The sequence below is a fragment of the Rhamphochromis longiceps genome, linkage group LG16 (assembly GCF_057381845.1).
Source record: "Rhamphochromis longiceps isolate RC_006_pf linkage group LG16, R_longiceps_female_GT1.1, whole genome shotgun sequence".
Classification (NCBI taxonomy): domain Eukaryota; kingdom Metazoa; phylum Chordata; class Actinopteri; order Cichliformes; family Cichlidae; genus Rhamphochromis; species Rhamphochromis longiceps.
Window position 1 is genome coordinate 36699375 of NC_140572.1, and position 21701 is coordinate 36721075.

The window sequence follows — 21701 nt, forward strand, 5'->3', positions numbered from 1 at the left end:
CCTAACACCGTTTGTCACATTCAAGGCCGGGTTAGGGGATCCTGGAGAGAGCGGTGAATGTGTTTGTGTGTTTATATGAGGATGAGGAGGTCTGGAAATAAATGCAGATTTCTCCTGTCATCTAGCAGTTGAATTTTTACACCGCATGCTCGGTATAGTCAAGCAGGGAGGTAGCACTGACGGACACTCGGGAGAGGACGAGGTTGTAAACCTCTGCTGAATGAAAAAGGTCCTGACAGGTGACAAAGGGAGGGAGAACGTGTTTATACATCCCTAAGAGGATGAGAGAGGTGGGAGGAAAGAGAATGGGGGAGGACAGATGTACAGTCCAAGGCCCTTTACACAAAGCAATATGAACTGCGATGGAGCGCTACATGTGGTACAAATCTAATGTTTAAAATTAAGCACAGCGCGTATTGCTGGCAAAGATTTCCATATAACACATTTGTTGGCAAAATCGCATTTTCATCACTACGTCTTGTTCCATTACCTCAAAAGAAATTCCTCTACACCTATGACATGGAAGCAGCAGAATAACCAGCTGCAAAAGCAACATTTCACTATCCATATCATTTAAATGAAAGGCGAAGCTGAATCTATACGAATGGAGTTTTTCTGGGAGGTGATGAAGGGAGCCGACGCAAATCCGTGCATGCATCTCTGGGGCTGTGAAGTGTCTCTGCGCCTGTTAAACACACCTCGGCGTCTTGTGCAGGCTCACTACAATGTCATGCCGTTACAGTCATTAGTAGCATGCTAATCAAAGCTAATTACACTGAGACAGGCAGACACAACTCATTTCTTATCGTGACAGAGTGCTGCTGTGTTTGTGGCGCTAAATGAGGCACCGCTCATAATCAACAGTTTCTTTTTATTGTTAGGTAAATGGATGCGACCGCGTTTCCTATCTGAATTCCTCTGCCACCGTTGTCAAATGTTAATCAGTTTGTCGGAGGTTTTTCGCAGGTTGTAAATCAATTCTTTTGTGTGTACACGCAGCTTAGATGAATCTAAAAGGAAATCATTAAGAACGCACGCTTAGTATTTGGATAGTGACTTTTATAAATGGCAGTGAGAGTTACTCATTTTAAAACAAGTAGTGGGAAAATAAAGAGATGATGCCGGTAAATGACGGTATAAAAAGCAGGAGAAGAATGTCTTTGTGCAGAGGACGTAAGGTTATCTAAGAGGAAACGAGTGGCGTTGCAGGCAAAGTCTCTTCCACTGCGATGGATAGCAGGCGTCAGGCAGTGCAGAACCCCCCCTCTGCCCCCCTATTCAAGTTGCAAAAGCTCATTTTGGAGATTTTGCTGGCACGGCAGAAAAAGGCCTCTGTTCCCCATTTTCCATATTTCATATACGGCCCATTGGAAAGCATCGTCTGCGAGTGTCATGGCTTGGCACATTTATGAGAGATGCATTGAAGAACTTATCACTTGGAAGATATGCTTAAGTTCAGCATTTTGAAAGTCACTGTGCACTGTATTCACTTACAAAGCAAAGGGACATTTACATGGTGAGTAGTAATGCTATAGGTAAATATGAGCTCTACGGTGTGCGTCTCCAGCTGCTGCTTGCCGCGAAAAATAACCAAGAAATACATCACATCAATACGATATAAAGAACAAATGTGTTCTGCAGATTTATTTCCACCGCAGACATTTTGAGTTGCGACTGTGGAAAAAATCACAGGTGTGTCTGTTAACATTCATTAAAGTCCTCTCGCTACAGAATTACCAGAATCAGCTGAAATGCCTGTAATTCACACCCACCAGCACTCCGGGCTCATTACTGACTTATTACCTATAGTCTGATCACACATCCAAACTGAGCCTTCATTTGATCTCAGCTTCACACCTGTAAAGTTTCCTGACAGCATCGACACATTTATTGAAAATAAAAAATAAGAATAAAATGACTGAAGATAAAGAACGCCTGCTAACATACTGAGCACCGACTGTCTATGTTTTTTAGCTTAAAGAGAGCTTCCCCACTTAGTTGATGTTGTCAACAATAAAGATCTGAAAACACAAATTTCTGCATATTATTTTAAGGTTTCATTAAATCAGTTTATAGAATCAGACTAAACTATTCCTGACCCCACAGCAAAGCAGTTATTAGAGAGCTTAATCTCAACTAGGCACTGCTACATACCTGCAACTGCACATATTTCAGCAGATGCACCAATGCAGCCAGCGTTCACGTCACACAATAAATGTAAGCACTTAAACTGGATGCAGACCTTACTTATACATTGTAATATTATTGTGTTTTATGCAATACTGTCTACAAATTCCAGTAGAAAACGACACCGGGCGTCATTAGAGCACAAATTCAATTCAATTTCTTTTCTTCTCAACAAAAAAAAAGTAGATAGCACCGTGTGCTGAATGCAAGTCGAACCTTTAGAGCGACAGAAGCAGAACGTACGTTTGAAACCGAGCTACAGGAGGATCATTAAGAGGCAACAATAGACAACCATGAAGGGGTTTTCTGTCATTTAGACTAAAAAGACTTTTCTCAGTGTGTGCAGACTTTGCACGATAAACACTTTACTTCAGTCTTCAATGAGCTTTGTTGCACTTGTGGGGGAAAATTACAGGTTTATCCATCTTATTATGTGGCTGAGTCCAGAGAGCTCATGTAAATCCCTACACTCACTCAGTCACAAACTGAAAGGACTTGTATAAGACCTCCTCAGCAGGGCATTTCTTTTTACATTTGTTACAGATAAATAACAAAACTGGCTCAGTTATATTCAACAGTTTCAGCCGTCTGTCACACTTACATGCTTTACACTGACAGTGGCGCAGAGCCAGCGTTAAGGTCAAACGCCATCAAGTTCCTCTGTGACGAGTCCAAAAGTCTGCTGTGAAAAGGTTTGAGGGTGTAAAAAACCGCCGCACAAGAAGTAGACACGAACTGTGTAATGACAGCTGAGGAGTCAGTGCACGTAGGTGTGGTGGGGGCGCGTTTTAAACGGTGTTTGCTGTTGAAATGAATGTTTAACGACAGTCTCCTGTTACACTTTTTCTCCAAATAAAAAAATGCATTTTTACCAAAACTGGGGATTTAGACGTGATATTTCCTTCAGAGCTGGAGTGTCAGTGTGGGTTAGTGTCACAGACACGTGCGTACTCATGCGGCTGACCCTAATCGGTGCTTGCATTGACAGAAGGAAGCCTTCGTGTGGAAGACAATGATCTACTTAAAACGGACGCTCCACTTCATGGAGGTGCTCTGACGATTCGGCCCTCGCTGTCGGGGAAACCGAGCAGTGAGGTTTGCTTGAATCGCTGTCAGATGATTGTCGCCAGTGAGCCTATAAGCTCATCTCGGCTAGCATTAGCCGCTAACCCGTGGGACACTCTGAGGAACTCAAGAACTAAGCAACTTATCGGGAGGCTTCCAGTTCAGGGCATTAGAGCTGACTAAGAGCAAGCAGGGCAACACTGGCCCAAAGTTCTGCTTAGTCGTCGCTTTCCTCAGTCTGGTGTAAAAAAGTGCCACTTTCATTTCCGTGGTGATAAGGGAGAGCGAAAGGCGGGAAACAGACCTGTGTAATACTGATGGACGGAGTCACTGTGCGCGAGCGGGGCCCGAGTGTGCAAATCGGAGGCTAAAAATGCAGCATCAGCAGTGGTGGATTTACTCTGGATGAATGGACTTGACTCGGTGAGGGGAGCAGGGCGGGGGTGCGAAGGGCGGTGGGTGTCAAAGCAAGTGGCTGAGACACGGCTAATACTGCCAGTGAGCTGTGGCCACCTAAGTAATTACTACCTTTGCTGTTAGGCTAATCCCCAGAGCAGAGCAGCAAACTCAGGGGAGAAAAGCTTCGGAGCCTCCGGGGCTCCCGTCACTCGACTTCAATTACACAGAGACGCGGACCTGTCTCACCCAGAGAGAGGGAGCGGGGGAGGATGAGATACAGGGCAGGGAAGAAGCCGCCTATCTGCTTCAAATGCATTTAAATAATTCCTCAGAAACGTTCGGTGAACTACGCAGGGAGGACAAACTCCAATTTCAGATTCAGATTACGCTAAGAAAAAAAAGAATAAATAATAAACAAGAGGACAGTCACATTATACAACAACAGAAGAACGATTTCTAATGCGCTCTCTATAAATGCTGCTCTCTCCTGTATGTTCATAAAAAGGTAAACACTGAAAACAATAAAAAGAAGGATTTGAATTGAGCAGGATTGGTTTTACTGTTCAGGTATACGTGTGAAATTTCTTCCATGCTGACTAACACTTTGTGCAAACATATAGTGCAAAAATATTTAAAGAAATGTAAAGGTTTGGTTTGTGACATAACACAAAAATGAGAGGAACAGTCACTGCTCTAAAAACACATTTGAAATCTAATCACGCATCGAGTTTCGTCGGAGCAGGTGAGTTAATAAGGCGTGCTTGATTTTAAAAATTCAACTCCGGAGAAACAGTTTAAGCTTAAATTAAACACAAATGCACGGAAACAGAAACAAAGAAAAACTACATTCTGCACACTGACTGTTTGCAACCGAGAAAGAAGAAGGGATTTCACAGCACTCTGGTGATGTTACTAATTTAAAATTTGACAGAAAAGTGAGAGTAAATGATTTATTACATCAAGTGAATAATGTTTCTCTTCCTGCTGATCTACATAAGCCAGCTCAGCATCAGTCTCAGTCTGGGAACTTCCACTCTGTGGGTTACCTTTGCGTTCGGAGCGTTTCTTGCGCCTCCTCTTGAACCTGCGTCGGATCAGGCAGTAATAGGAGCCCAGACTCTGTGCGCCGTTGGTGAGCAGGGCCATGACTTGGTGCACACTACTAGAAATTCCACTAAATGGCTGCCTAACTCTGGCTGAGCGCTTTGTTAAAACTGGAGCAAATTAAACTTGAACTCACACACGTGGTCTACCTGCCCTTCAACCTTCGCCCTCGTCCGCTTCACAAGCCGTGCACCGCTGTTTTCAAGCTACTGACATGAAGAACGCTCAACTCCACACACCTGCAGCGTTTCTTTGTTTCTACTTTAGTCCTTCCCTCATATCCAAACTCCCTCTCTCTCCATCCCTCCCTCCCTTTCCTCCTCGCTGCTTCTCTCCTCTGTTGACTCCATGTCTGCCCTATCAGTAGTCAGAGAGGGGAGGCGATGGAGTGGAGGAGGAGGGGACAAGCTGAGGAGAGAGACTCATGTTTTCATATGGATAAGAATTAACACACAGACCAAAGGCAAACTCTCTACCTGTGTAATCCCAGCTCAAAGTAACTGACACATCCTACAAGCGACGCCAATGTCATCCACCGACTTCCTCCACCCGCTTACCAGTTCATCATACCGTAGCTTTCTGTGCTGTGTGAGTGTAATAAGAGTCTATGTTTAACTATATTCCCTCTGCAGTGAAAGTAAGAGTGTCGGCTCAATGCATCTCCAGTACATCCTCTCACAGTACATCCTCTCACGTTTCTCTCACACACTCAAACACACACAACACACTCAAACATATGACATTAAAATAAGCTCATATAAAAAAGTTACAACTGCAATATTAAAATCATCCGTTACTTGTCATCATACCCACCTGTCTCCTTCTTTAAGATTTATATTTTTTGTATTCCCCAATAACGAGCAAGCTCACCACTTGAGAGGGTGAGAACTTAGAAAGAAGTACTCTGCCTCCCTCTAGTGGCCATCTCGTGTAATTGCAGTTTTGCTGGGCCCAAACCACTTTTTTAAGCCACAGAAAATCAAACAACACTTATGATGGGAGCGCAAAGTTATGTTAGCTTTGTTGACAAATGTAATACAATTCTATCCTGGGTACAAACTCAGTATAGAGACAGACAAAGAAAGGAAGGAAGGGAAACGGCAAAAACACTTACCTGTGGCTGCCGTGCAGTCTGTGACCGGTAAAATCTGCAGGAGAGACAGAGAACACTTTACTAAACGACAGCGCTGACCAAGAAGTGTCTGCCAAAGCTCTTTTAGAGACGCAGTGCAACCAAGTTAGTGGCAGACAACAAGGAAATATGCACATGCTGGACTCATTCTTTCAAATTAGCCGTTTCCACATCAGCTCATCTTTCCCCACATTGTTCCAAAGAATTCCTGGATGGTTACCTAGAGCCACTCTTTGGATGGAACATGGGCTTAGGTGCCTGATCCCATTCATTTAGCTAAAAAACACAATTTTGTCAGTCGCTGGACTGTTTCAAGGCTTCCTGATATTTTATTTGGCAAAAACTACGCCCTTATAAGGAAATGTGATCCCTGTAATTGGTACACAGATCACTTATCTTAGACTGCAGGAACGGTAAGTGGTCAGCTGCGTGGTTTTTTAATATGTTTCTTAAACGGCTGGAGGAGAAAAATCATACTGGTGAAACCAAATAATCTACAAAGCTTAAACCCGCTGATCTCACATGCCAATGTAAAAATGTAAAGACTGACTGCATGAAAACGTCTGAGTGGGTAATCAGATAAGGCAGATCCTGTTAGCATTATTCATTCACTATTATAAAGGGATAAATAAGCCAAGCACAATAAAGCCTGATCACGTCAATGCTCCAGACAACCTGCTAAATCTGTCAGCCATTAAATTGGCTGCTAATGCCTACAGATAAATGTGGAACGGCATGTGTGTTCTTGATGCTGTTGTCAGTTTTTTTGAATAATTAATAACTACCTCGTGTGATTGTTTATTAACTGGAACGTTAATAAACAATCACCCCATTTTCACCCCTTCAATATGTTAATATTTTCTATTAACAGCTTTTATTTTCTTTGGTATGCATGCGTACAAGTGCTTATTAATGCAAATATCTAATCAGCCAATTACACACCAGCAACTTTTCAGTACATAGACACTGTCAACACGTCCTGATGAGGAGATATTTCTCCTGACTGTTTCAAGCAGATAAGAAGTCAACTGTAGCTAAAATAACCACTCATTACAGCAAGTATGCAGAACAGCATCTCTTAACCTTGAGGCTGATGGCCTACAGCAGACCACACTGGAAACCACTCCTGCCTTGTGTCAACAGTTCAGGCTGCTGCTGCTGGTCCTCTTATTATCAACTAAACATCATCTACATGCCACAGCCTACCTGAGTGTTGTTGCTGACCATGTTCATTCCTTTATAACAAGATAAAAAAAAAACCTCCCCCATGGAGGCTTCCAGCTGGATGTCACGTGTCACAAAGCTCAAATCATCTCAAGTTCACTGTATTCAAATGTCCTCCACAGTCACCAGATGTTGGGCAAATAGAGCACCTTTGATATATGGTGGCATGAGAGAGCCACATTGTGGATGTGCAGCCAACAAATCTGCAGCAGCTGTGTGATACTGTCATGACAATGTGGAAAGAAATCTGAGGAATGTGACCAGGACCTTTTTGAATCTATGACACAGAGAATGAATCCAGTTCTGACTGCAAAAGGGGGCCTGGGCCAGTACAAGGAAGGTGCACTTAATGAAGAGTCCAGTTTAATATAAAGTATATAACGGTAAGGCAAAAATTATAAGAAAAAATGTAATGTCATACATGTAATGATATAATGCGATATGTAATGTGTAATGATGGGAGGTACAATGTGATATTAGAGTCCAAAAGGTACTGGATGTGTGAGGCTAAGCTCTGAGAGCGTTGTAGACAATTCAGGTTTTTTTTGTTCTGTTCAAACAAACAAACAAACAAACAAACAAACAAACAAACAAACAAACAAACAAACAAACAAACAAACAAACAAAACCCAGCAAATCTCTGACATCACTCTATCCAATATATCTGTGAATGGCTAATATCAGCTACTAGTAAAGGCCAACTGAAAGGCTCCATCTGAAACACTGCTACATGACCTACACTGCTCTATGAGTGCTGGGTCATCACAGACAAGGATTAAAAAAAGACATCGCAATTAAGCTTTAGCTTTGGTATATTATTGCTCTATGATGTCCACCAAACTAAAAATGACTAAACAAAAAATGGAGAGAAATATACACGTAACAGGTGAAGGAGGGTGAATGGAAAAAACAATCGATACAGAGAAAACCCAGTGAGTGAGTACATAAAGCAAAGGAGGCCAGAGGGAGAGAGAAAAGGTGAGGAGACAAGAGAAACCCGCCTGTATAAAACATAAAATGAAAATGTAATCCCAAAGTAAGCTCTTTTAACATGGGAGGCTGATTACAGCAGGTGAGACTCTTGTGTCACGGCTCAATATAAAAGCTTAAAACTGATTTATCACTTTTGGCCAGCAGTGGTTTGCTGTGTCATAGCAGGAAGGCAGCTCGCCTCTCCATGACCCCGGGTACAAAAAAAGGGTTAATAATATGGATGGGTGGATGAGTAGATGGATGGATAGATGGATGAATGAATGAGTAGATGGATGGGTGAATGAATGGAACAATGAGCAGATGGATGGATGGATGAGTGGATGGATGAATGGATGGATGAATGGATGGATGGATACATGAGTGGATGGATGAAAGGCAGGTAATGACATGCTAACAAACAACAAAGCAGAAATGTGGGGCAAAGAGGCCTGCACAAGAAAAACGGTGAACGTAAATATACTCCAGACGCAATTTCATTCATGCTTCTGTGTACAAGCCAAGCATAACTCCAGCTGGCCAAGTTTCACCACGACAGGCTGGCTACGTGACTGTTTTCTGTTTGCTTTGTTTTTTTGAACGGGAGACCAGTCAGTCCGCTTCCTTCAGTGTTTTCTGTTTACAGCGACTGTGCAAAGAGCTGCAGACAGGCCAGAAGAGACTGCGTGCACGCTCCGCAGAGGCACATGTTGTTCCACAGCAGAGACTTCAACCTCCGCTCTCTCTCTCTATTTCTTGGCATTTGGAGCACATACTGAATGGACAAGGGGAAAGAGGCTGTGGTTAGGCAGCCAGTACTTTGCGGTTGAATTTAAAGGCATTCCAAACTCAAATAACAGCCGAACTCCTGGTGGCCTTCGCTGTGGTTTGACGGAGAAACACGATCATTGACAAAAACAACCTCTTAAACAGTTTTACAGGGACAAAATCCAGGCTACTGTGGTGAACCCATCTGTTGGTTCATGCGTGCACTCACAGAACACTACAAAGCACAAAGCTCTAAAAATAAACTCAATGGGAACCTTTTTTTACGTTTTGTGTTTTCCCCAAGTCATTCTGAAGCTGTTCATCTAAACGTAAGAGACAGTTCCAGGGATGTAGAGTTCAGTATGAGTCTAGCTGCTTTACTAACTAGCCAACTTGTCCTATTATTAATTTAATTATTCCATAATTAGTCACAACAATGATGCTGAAAAAGATCTACACTGTGCAGTGCAATATAACTGAACACCCACTAAGATGGACATCTCAAAAAGCGGTCAAATGGTATGTCAACACACTACATTTACACTGTACGCTCATTGGCATTCATCAGCATGCCTCATTAAAACCTGGAACCAAACCAAAAGCCATCGAGCTAACAAGCTAGTTCAAAGCAAAAGGAAACCAATGAGCTACCCGACTGATCAACATCTGGAGAAAAACAGAAAACACAAACCTCCGAGTGCGGCCCTCAGATGCTGATGAGTTATCTAGAAAAGCTGTGCTTGTTTTTTTTCTTCACTCTCTGTTTGAAAACCTAAAGTTTGCCAATGTTTTTTATCTTTTTGCACTGAAGCAGTCATCTTACGTCAGTGTGGAGAACCAAGTGAAAACCTAACGCAGAGATTAAAGCGTGTTCTGCGGCGCTTGAATACCTGAATGTGAAGTCAGATGAAAAATGTCCAGGCAGAAGGAGCGCAGCTTCATTGCCTTGTGAGGAAGTCACGCTCCTAAAAGTAACACTCCCTAAACCTCATCTTGTGAACAGTTTGGTAAGAAGGAGAGAGAGAAGGAGAGATGGTGTGTGAGAGATTTGTAGTAGACTGACGAGGTGGGGGTGGGGGGTTTCAGAGGACGTCCTCTTACTGGAGCCCTTTGATCAATAGAGTCGGGGGCAGAAGGTGCATGGAGAATAACACGGGCGGTTCAATAGGCTTGACGGGGACGATCAGAAAAATGGCAAAGAAGTAAAAAAGCATTCAGACTCTGGACTGGACAATAATTAAGTCTGAGAGGTTCAGCGTGGGGGGAAAAGGTTTATGAAAGAGAAACAGAAAATCAGTCGACCGCGTGTGATATGAGGAGTGCGTGACTGTAAACCTCAACTCTCAGTCTTCAGCCAAAAATTAGGTCAATGGCTCAGTAACCGCTGGCCACACACACACACACACACACACACACACAGTCTAGCCAGGGTCCTGATAAGCCATTAAGCAGCTACCCCTCCTGCTGACCTACCTTTTCTTGCTACTACACACACACACACACACACACACACATTTTAATTAATGCATTTAATTGAATGCGTGTGTCGTATTGAGATTGATTGCGCGCCTGCCTGTAAAAAATTCATGGGAGATAAAAGCTGGATCACCGTGTGCAGTTTTCTCCACGATGACAGCCTGGAAATGTTTTTGCTTTTCTTATTTGCCCAGCAGAGGGCAGCACTGTGACATGAATGTTATTATGATGCTGTATGTACACAGGGAACATGTACAGAGGGAATCATTGATTTTCTTTCTTTTATCTTTGCTTTGATGAGCATGCTGGGTGTAAAATCACCTCACGGTTTCTGCTTGCACATAAAGGAAACTCAAATCTCTTAATCAATGAGGCCGCCTCTCTTACACCAGCACCTGTCCCAGGTGTCGGTGCGTGGAAGAAGAAGAACAACAACTTGAGTTTAAAAAGCACAAGCTGGAGCAGAAGGTGCTGACTAAGACAACACAAATGACACATGCGCAGGGCGACTGCCAGCACTTTAAAAAAGTCGCACAGACACGAAGCCAGCAGCCTGCCCACATGCTAAATGCAGTGAACTTATGTGGGAACATTTTTAACATTTTTTGGTGAAAACTCTGCAAAACTTGTTTTTTTAGTTTTGTTTTTTTTTTTTAAATCAGCGTGACTCCAAAAATGTTGCACAGCTCTGAGTTCCTTTCCTCTGTATTCAGATCGATGTTGTGAGCGCTGTTCTAGGGGGAGGATTCTGTGATGCTCAACAGAAGACGCCTCAGGAGAGCACATGCCAGGCCTGTAAACACTCAGCCAGAATTCACAATGCAAGAAGATAAAGTGCTATACGTGTATATTTGGCAGCGTGGGTCTTCAAGCATGGCTTGTTATTGTTTATCAGCTTTTTTTTACATGAAAAAACGATAAATTTCAAGGACTAGAATTCATATTAATATTACAATGTGATGTATTTTGGCCACCACAGAGACTGAGTAGTCCATCAAACAGCTGCTAGCATGAGAAGGCTGTGATGGATCATATAACTGAGTTTACACTCGATACTCCTACACTGTGACCAGGTTCTATGTAAAACTACAGTACTGGCAGCATAATAAAGCTTACAGTACAGCTGCTGTAATCATAACAGTTTTTACTGTGACTTGTTTCCACAGCATGTCTTCCTCCCCTCACCCCCAGCCGGTCATGACTGATGGCCCCGCCCCTCCCTGAGTCTGGTTCTGCTGGAGGTTTCTTCCTGTTAAAAAGGAGTTTTTCCTTCCCACTGTCACCAAGTACTCACTAGAGGGTTGTTGGGGTTTTCTCTGCATTGCTGTAGTGTCTTCACCTTGCAATTTGACACTATATAAATACAATTTAGGTAAAAATAAAGTATACTTGAAATATATAACACATCATGTGTTTTGTTGTCATTTTACTGTTCTTACTGTAATCTCTACCACAGTTTATAACTGCAAAAATGCACCGGAGTCCTGCAGAGTCATTAACACCACATCTCATGCTGAATCTGCACGAACCCACCCGTGCACCCCGAATTCAGCTTTTTGTCCTTCCAAAACAATAGCAGGATGTTGCCTTTTGTTTCCACCACTTCTTCCACCGTGTGAATACGGGGAATGCTCCTGCGCTCTACATTTTAATAACCAGAAGATGAATGCTGGCCAGGGGTGGTTAATTAATTTCGGAGTCCCAGTCATGGTGGCAGCTCTTTGCTTGTTAAACCTGAACGCAGTTCTCAGCAAAACAAACAATAAAAAACAAACAAAAATAACAACAACAGCAGAGGGACAACCCATAATAATCCACAGCTAATGAAGAATAAACTGCTAAAATATTGATTTAAACATAAACACTTAAATTCCCATCTGTGCCGCCACTGTTAGACTGCACATATTTCCTTATGTTCCTCTTAAGGAAATAAGAACCTCAACACATAAATTAGATGATTTATGGTTGGACCGAAGCCTGTGTGTCCGTCACTGGTTTCTGAAACTTTGAGCGTTTTTCACGTCACTATCTTGAAGTAAAAAGAAAACAGATGAAAGCTTGCTCATTGGCTTACGCTTTGATAACCGATGTTTTTTTTATAAATAAAGTTTACGTTTTTTAATTCAATGTGACTAAAAACGAGTGACCGAGCCCATAAACTCATCAGGCAGATGTTCACAGTGTTCATGTCAGAGACCAGAGGGGACCAGAGGCCTTTTTGCAACCGCAGCGATCGACATCTGGTGCTCTTAAGATCAAATGCAGGTTTAAGGCACTTCCATGCTGGCTTGACTTTTGAGAAACAGAAGCTACGTCCAAGCAACAGAGTCAAATCCAAATAAATTAAACAGTCTTAAATTGTGCGATTTAACACAACACTGTACAGACGTTTCACATAAACATCCATTTTACTCATTTGAGGATCACATCCCACCATCGATAGGGTGTCTATCCCGAGGCTTCACGAAATCCAGCACATTTACAATATCGGACATGTTACTGTACAAAACTGCCTACATGTTTACAGCGACTTGATGAAGCGCTTGTCAGATCCAAGAAAATGGATGTCAAGTCTGCAGGGGACTCCCTGAACTTTCATGTTTGTTGTGCCCTTCTGATGAGCCTCCACTGAAGCAGATGACAAAGCAGCTGGTAGCTCCATGTGCATCAGAGGAGCCAAACGGCCTCTTCACCTTCGCCAACAGCGCGAGTCACAGTGACAAAAAAACTGCATGTATTGTATGGGAAAAATTCAAATTCAGGTAAAAACACGACACGCCGCTGCAAACCTCACCAGCATCAGCTAGATAGCACCAAGCTTGAGTGAAAACACTGTGCTGTTAGTGAGAGACAAAAATACTGGCAAGATGAGAGCAGAGATGAGCGAGAAGGAGAAGCCAAATGAGAAGGTGGCTGCCTTCGCTAGAATTAGAGCCTAATGTGAGGGAATACACATAAAGGAACACACACATCTACCAAGTACCACACAACAGCTCGTGAATTCTCTATAAACAAACCAGATAGCTAAAATAATCTTCTGACTTCAAGCAGCTTCCAAAACTCTAAATACTCACTGGATTTAAAAAAAATCATTTTATCAGCTCCTATATTTTACTGCTCAGCTCATGAAACGGGAGTCTGGTTCTTCTCTAAATAAGAAGGCCCGTAAATAGGAATGACTTTATTCTTCCTATGGGAGTTTCCTCTAGTTCCCAAGCCTACCATCAGCTCCCACTACCGGGTGTGGTCCACTGCATACCCAGGCATCCAATCTCTTTGCCTGGGACACATCCGCTCCACTGCTTGTGGCTTTGGGCTTTTCGTCTGGAGCTCGACCAGCAGTTGCACGCATGTGTTTGTGTGTGCGGTCGACGTTAGAACGGGGAGAACAATGGGTGGCTCTGTGTTTGCCCTTCTGGCAAGATATATACCTGAAGGGCAAAAGCAACCAGAGTGGGAGAAGGGCAGCAGACTGCAAGCCACGAAGGCGGCTTTCAAAGGGCAGGCTGAGATGACTGTTTATTAGGTGCCGTGCTCCATTTTCTAGGGTGCAAACTATATATATATATTTCAAAACAAATATACACCGAGGCAGATGTCATTACACACACATCAGAACCTGTGACAAAATGCATCACGTCTCCTCCGACGCCCACGCTCCTCCAGTCTGATTTGGCTTAAACAAGGTGCCCGACCGAATACCAATAAAGCCGAGCTATTTTGATTTGGTTCCACAGTTGTCATGTCGTTTCTCGTGTCAGCTCTGGCTCAGCTGAGCTGCTGCAGGCAACAATATGACAACAATCTCAGGGAAGTCCTCAAAGATTTGCACCGTGCAACAGAAACACACACACACACACACACACACAAAAATAGCAAGTTATGTGTTTGAGCTCCAGATGCAGGTAAGCTGCTTATGACTGTGTTTTGGGAATATTGTAGATAGGTCAGATCACAGCGTCGTGGAAGCCACAGCTGCGATACCCCTGCGTGAACTTCACGCCTACTTTAGTCACGAGATGTCAACGCAAATTATTGGGCAGCGTAGCTCAAACTACTGACGATGAGCAGTGGATCCTGTAACCGATGCTCAAGGATGCTTTAGCTGTAAATTGATGTGATGATAAGCAGTGCACCGGAGACTATCCACGCACACTTTCTGCCCCCTCACACACATAAACACACAAGTTTGTTTCTCACAATCTCCAACAGAACATCTCGTCTGCTTTCTTTCTTCGGTGAACTTTTTTCCTCACTCGAATCGTCCTCCTTCTCCTCCTCCATCAGCATTTTCTCCTATGACGAGCAAGTTCGCTCTCTCAGCCTATTTATCTCTCTACCCTGCTGCGTGCCATGTCGACAACATAAACTTCCCTTTCCTGTCTTATAGGAAAAAAAACTGGAGGTCACAGAAAAAAGGATGTGTAATTGTCAACCTAATCTGAATTCCAGTAAGACCGTCACATCAGCCAGAACCGAAGCTCTCGGGCCGACTATATAACACACGCTCGCGTACTCACTCACTCAAAGTGTTTTTACTGCACCGCAATGCAGTGTGACATTGAGGATAATGACTGCACTCACACTCACACATGCACACACACATCCCTGCAGAAAAACACCTACAATTACACAAAGAAGAGCCAAGGTGGGCAGGCACGGTCACCCACAGTTTTCAAGGAATTTTTAGTCAGCACACAGATGAAAAGCCTCGACGGCTCTTTTGTTATCTGCAGTATTTAGTATTTTGTGATTTTCTGATCTTACACCCCTCGTGGTTAATTAAAGTAGCTTTGATTTGTTTTCATGGCTGGAACAATGGAAACTTGTAACAACATTTCAAGTATTCACACAAAAAAGTGAATAAAAAATCTCTTCAAACTAAAGTCTTACTAAAGGTTTGTTGCATCAACGAGCAGCACTGAACAACAGTGCCAGCTTCGGCTCCATAAAGACAATATTGTTTTAAATAAAGAATTAAATTACATATGTGGTAGTGCGGGAAAATAAAAAATACTGTGCATAAAATAATATATATGCACAGAATCTTATGGCGATAAGTAACTTAGTTGATGGAGTCAAAGTTTCTCTAATCACAGGATGAAAGACACCAAAGAGCAGCTCAAGGAAACAGACCAGCACCGACGGTTAGCAGCAAGGGAATGAAACAAAATGCTAAAAGCAGTTATAAAATATATACTGCTCAAAAGGGGCAGCGATTAAATCATACAACACATCTTGAATAATGAAATATTACGGTTCAAGACTAGTTTTACACCATGTTGTTCTCAGCAGAGGAATCCAGAATCGCCAAGCTAATGAAGGCTGAACACAAAATCACCCCAAAAAATCAAAGTAAAAGTTGTTGAAGTGTTGCCTTCACTTTTCTGAAGAGCAGTACTTGGGAAACTGTTTTGTTACAAACACAACGCTGTCAAACGAAGCTTTAAAGTTTTGATAAATGTAGGCGATTAAAGCTAGTTTAGCTTCAGGGTGCCAATACGGTTACAGAAAAAAAATGACCTCCAGCCTCCAACCGTCAGAGGGTGAACCAGAGAACACGAACAACAATCACTACTTGTACAAGCAAAAGAGAGCAGTCATGTGGGAAAGTTGTTATTTTTAGGGCTCAAACAAACTGACACACAATCAGTCAAAGAGCTGACGTATTAATACTGATAAATGACTCTGTGACATTCTGTATTGACTCAGCTTAATATTCTGAGCTTAACATTTCCAGGATCTGTGCATACAGTTCTTTTTCTTCCTAAACATGCTGCTTTTTGCGGGATCTTTGCTCTCCTTTTGCGTATGCACTGGATACCATCGTGGGAAATGAAGAAAAATACTTGCTGACAGTTACTCTATTATTTTTATCCGACGTGCAAACTGTTGCAAGATTTGAACTCGCTAAACTACAAGCTACTGCCTCGCAGAGGAACTTTTTAAGACACGGGGAAACATTGCTGCATCAGGAAAGTTTGAGAACAGCCCCAAAAATAAGCCATAAAAACTCCAACTATCCTTCATCGCCTGCTCTGGTGGGACTGCGCACGCATCTCTGTGCGATGGGCTCCTACGCAGGTGTACAAATGAGTGTGTGTTCGTGTATCATAGAGAGCGCCTGTGTGTGTGTTCTTCTCCTCTCTTGGAGTGTCTATCTGGGTCAGACATCTGGGGAGTTGCCAAGGCCTTGGCGAAGTGGGCAGCTGGCCATCACAGCTGGTTCACAGAGGGAAGTGCAGAGCCACCAGGTAACATCTGCATTGCCACCGCTCAGAGCAAGTATCCAGCGCTGCCACCTGATCCCTCATTACCATCTCTGGAACTGAAGAAGTGAGAGGCAGACCTTCATGTCCGTGCGAGCCCACTTCAGGACAAAATGCTTGAGAATCGGTCTGACTGTAATTATCGGGGAATGCGTAAATGCTTGTTTGTCTATGTTTGCCTACACTTGCATGATACGCTGACACAGCTTAATCTCACTGGATAGGAATGCGGAGTACAAGCTAATTAACCACTTCCAAGATGGCGACTAAATCCATCCCGCAGAGCCTCTCCAACCTCCTTTTCTTTCAGCCCTCCTGCTGTACAATGGTAGTTAAGGCTTTCCCACACCGCTTCTATTCACTGGTCGTGGATAGGATTACAACAGAGGTGCTCAAAAAGTAGGCCACGGCATGTTGTGTTCACATCTGCGTGTGTGTGTGTGTGTGTGTGTGTGTGTGTGTGTGTGTGTGTGTGTGTGTGTGTGTGTGTGTGTGTGTGTGTGTGTGTGTGTGAGTGAGTCTTACATTGCACAGAATGGCATTATAAAATCTGTGTATGTAGTAAAGTAGGTTGGGGTTTTCACCTGGTGAAATGAGAACTGTCAGTGGGCAGACTTGATCGGTGAGACCTTTTTCCTGGAGGACGGCACACACTTAAGATGCAACAATAACACTGAGTTTCCACAGGAAACAAGTTAAAAGCTTCCTTCAGAGGCTTCATCCTGCAACGGGATACGTGTTTATCTGTAAACTTTATTGAATGGACACTCGGATTTCACAATCACAGATTAATCTTTGTCAAGTTACCTTAGGGAAATATTGGTACACAGGGATGGAGATTGCATAAGGGTTTATTTTTCTGCATAGATGCTCTGACTGGTAGCAGCTTTTCCTAGAAAGGGTAAGAAACTGCACACCAGCATTTTATAGTCAGAGGAATAAATCGAGTGAAGCAAATCTAACAAGACAGTTTGAGCTGGGTGGTCAACTCGAAGAAAAAAGAAGAAGTTTTCCTCCCTGAATTGCAATTTCTGACATGCTTCTCGGTCGGTTCTGTTAAGTCTACAACTACTGCATGCATCTCTGAAGCAGAACAAAGAAACAAAATTACAAAATAGAGGAATTCATTAACTTTACCTTTCTGTGTAAGAAAAAATCAACAATTAGTCACAGAAGAGCAGAAAAGCAACAGCACTACTATGAATGTAAAGAAGTCCCCTGTAGCGTTGCTGTTGGTCAATATGACAGGCCAGAAACCACAGAGGGCAAGTGAGGCACAGCAGATGTCCCTCTATCACTCTGCCAGGCATGCCCTCAGCCCCCAACCCCGACTTCCTTGGTTTCCACTCATTGTTTTTTTCTCTTTATGAAAGTCTTCCACTGTCAGCCTGATGAATGACAGTTCAAACAGGGCGTCAGTGCACACTTCTAGTGCTGTAAGGCCCTAAATGGGCGAATGCTGAGGCCCCAGCGGAGGCTATGTGGTTGCCAGTAGCCATGGTAATTCCAAAAATTGAGATTTCTTTTTTTAAAAGCAATCTGCAAAATCCTAAGAGAGTACAGTTTCTTTCAGAGGTTAAAGGCAGTCAAACAAAGAACTGCCGGAACATACTGTGTCTGCACTAGGGCTGCCACGATTAGTCGACTAGTCACGATAGTCGACGACTGATTTAATAGTCGACGCGTCATTTGAAGCTTTGTAAGATCACAAAAGCAGGAATAAGTAGCAGGATTTAAGAGTGTAATAACGGACTGAAACAGAAGATGGCAGCACTGCATGTACAAGGATGCCAGCTACCGTTAAACCCCGAAGAAGAAGAAACTGTGTCCCAGAATTCATAGCGCGGCCCAGCGCAGTTGTCAACAATGGCGGCAGCTAGTTAGTTTTAATATTACTCTTATTATTCTTTCTGGGTCACAAAATAAACGTTTAACATATTTTCAGGCGAGAATATAGCTGTGTAAACCTCAAATATCTGCTCAGTTTATCAAGACACCACATATTTTCAAAAGCGCTCCGACGTTTTCGGAGGCGTCTGTTACCCACTAGCTCGATAGCTAGCCGGGGGCCATGAGAGCACCGGACTCCCGGCAGATCGTTTTCAAACCCACCGCCCTACTCAGGTTAAACATATACAAGTCACTTAGATAACTTAAAAATGTTATTGTTTGGCTTTTTTCAGTATTTTATTTGTTCCTGAGTAAATCGGCTGAGTTTATTAAACTCCACCGAAACAATCTGCACATTTAATTAGAATTCAATTAACTATCATCTTGTCTTTATTTTTAGTTAGCACAGACCTTAAACACTTAAAGCTGTAAGCTAATGATAGTTATATAAGAGCAGATGCTGCTGGTGCAATAAGCTGTACTTTTACGTTCAATGGATGATGATCTGATTAGTCGACTAATCGCAAAAATAATCGGTGACTAGTCGACTATCAAAATAATCGTTTGTGGCAGCCCTAGTCTGCACAGTGCCATTGTTTCATCAAACAATCCAAAATAATTAAAATTAAAATCTGTTCTTTGAATAAAATGTAGCACAGTTTCTGCACTTCTGCAGGACAGACATGCACATATCTGTAAGTACAAAAACAGCTATTTTTCTCTCATTATAATGCCTTTTTTGTTTTTGCTTAGTAGTTGCACTCTGAGAAAGTTATGAAGCCATTATGCTGCAGAACTGCCGCTGACATCTCCTTTCACCGGGTAAAGGCCACGGTTACATAAGGGTTACTATTTTAGTTTGCCAGCCAACATCCCTCTGATGGAAGGACCAAAAGACTCCAGTCAGTGCTGCATCGCTAATGGGTACTCTTTAAACACACACACACAAGATAGAAAACTGCTGGTAAACAGGAGTTTTATAATCCACATATCTTTGTAATTGATTTTTTTTATTTTTAACCTTGTTGATACAGGCAACAGGGATAAGCATTTATAGTCATTTTGGCATTTTATTAAGCATGCTACGCTTCTGAAGCTTCAAAAAGAAACAGCCTCAGGTGTAAGTCCTTCTCATCTGTTTTGGTGGACAGCTCTACAGTGGGCTGAAGGACTAATGACTTAATGGGATGCCAAAATGCTGACCAAGCATGGTTTCAAAGTCATTTGCTCATTTGGTCACCGAAGGTAAACCAGAGACTGTGATAGTGAGAGAGGAGACAGGGAGGCAGAGAGAAAATGGTGCTAGAAGCAAATGCAAATGTAAAATGTAGTGTTTTATGGATGCAGAGAGAGAAAGGTCAAGCCAGCGAAAAGCAGTTCACTGCCATCTATACCTCGAGTGCATTTTCTTTGTTGAAATATGAATGAAATGGAACCTGAAAGCTGCAACTGAACAGGTACCAAAAGAAAACTTCAAATGATGACCTAAATCATTTATTACAATAAACTCCGGCTGAAGACCTAAAAAAAAAGTTTTTCTATTGAAACAAAAATCAGCCCCTATAACATTAGAAATCTGTGTTCTGTGTATTTGTTTCTTTGACTGCAAACTCCTTCTACACCGTCAGGAGTTGAGCAACCAAACTTGGCACAGACATACATCTTCAGCCGCTAGAGGTTCTGACCCACATCAGATGTTATGACGTTACCCTGTTGCCTAGAAACCACCTAGCAATGGGCTAAAATGACCTGTTTTTAGCATTCATCCACCTTATAGAAGCATCCTATCTATGGGCTACAATCTTTTTCTAACAACAATAACATCACAAAATAATATCTACCACAATTTTCTTTTGAATAAGTGTATCAAGAACACCTACTAGTCTGAGAATAAGTAATAAATTATTATAAATAAATAAACTTTATGCACAGTTTTTTGTTTTCTAGTCTTGAGAAACGTGTTCAATTTATTTCTTTTGATTTACCTGCAATATTTACATCTTTATATTTCACCTTGCAGTCATTGTGCTATGTGACGTGTAAAAGAAAATATTCATTTTCTCATGAAATCTTTGCTCTGTGGGAAACTAGAGAAGGTCTCTTAAATATTACTGTTGTGTTTGGTTCTGTATGGCTGAAAGATAAAAATAAACACTGCTGCATCCAGATACTGCAGCTTGGTGAGTTCTTCTTTACTATTTCATGAATAAAACATTATGAATGTGATCCATGAATTAACTTGTACTATCAGCTACTGAGTAACAGCTGATCCCTTATCTCGTCTTGTGACCGCTTTGGTTACTAGACACGATTAACAATTTATCTCCTCTTAATATCCACCAGGTTGCTGGTAACCCCGTTTGCAAAAAACTCCCGCAACTCTCACTGAAACCGTCTCCAAATATCCGCCTCGAAAACTCCATTAAATTTGCAATGGAGAAATTTCCCCGTCTGAAGTGTGGCTCTGGAGATCCGCCCCATTTGCTTCAAATTCTCCTGTCAGGCATGGATGCTTCACTGCCGGCAGGAAAACAACAAATTAGAACTTCAAAGGAAAATGTCTGCTGGACTCACCTCGGCTCACTTTTTGTTTTCCGTCTCCTCTCTGGTCTGCTTTGCAGATCTGGTCTGGCATGTCACGATATTTCGATATTTCACCTCTGCGTTGTTGACATTTGAGCCACTGCCCTGCGCGGACCGCGGTATTAGCCTGACTCGTTTGAAAGAAGGCATCAAGTTGCTACAATAGATGCTTCTGAACAGGAAGACGATACTGAGTATTCATGAAACAATCTGTCTGTCTTCGCTGTGCCCACAATCTGCAATAATTCTACATGAGAATTTGCATGCGAGCCATATTCGCCGGATTGACAGAACAATCAATTAAAGCAACTTCCTCAATCACCTCTGTTTAAGCACATCATCACATCACTTATGACAGCATAATCAATTCAAATCGCTGCTCTCTTGGAATTTGGTGCTCATGTGCGTGCGTGCGTGTGTGTGTTATTTCGGGCTACTCGTGGAACAGAGCAGCAGCAGATGTGAGAGGTAATTTGCAGCCCAGAGAGACTCTCTCTCTGGTGTATTACAAAGCATTATGGGTAGATTTGCCATCATTGAACTTGAGTGGACTTCAATGACACAGTGTTCCTTTTCAACCGATACACCCGCACTCACACGTGTGCGGTTCGTTTTTAGCTAGCCCTGACCTTCCA

At 42.6% G+C, this 21701-nt stretch overlaps 1 protein-coding gene across 2 annotated transcripts in view; it reads right to left on the reverse strand.

Moving 5' to 3' along the window:
• Positions 1 to 21701, reverse strand: part of adarb1b (adenosine deaminase RNA specific B1b) — a 126775-nt gene that overhangs the window by 42909 nt on the left and 62165 nt on the right. The window contains exon 3 of one of the 2 annotated variants that reach the window (XM_085383766.1): positions 5870 to 5903. Coding sequence is in view for 1 of the 2 variants with exons in the window: in XM_085383765.1 (XP_085239891.1) it covers positions 4698 to 4797 (100 nt within the window). In the remaining variant the exon portion in view is untranslated. Of the gene's footprint in view, positions 1 to 4697; positions 4930 to 5869; positions 5904 to 21701 lie in introns of those variants that run through there. The other variant, XM_085383765.1, reaches the window with a different exon arrangement.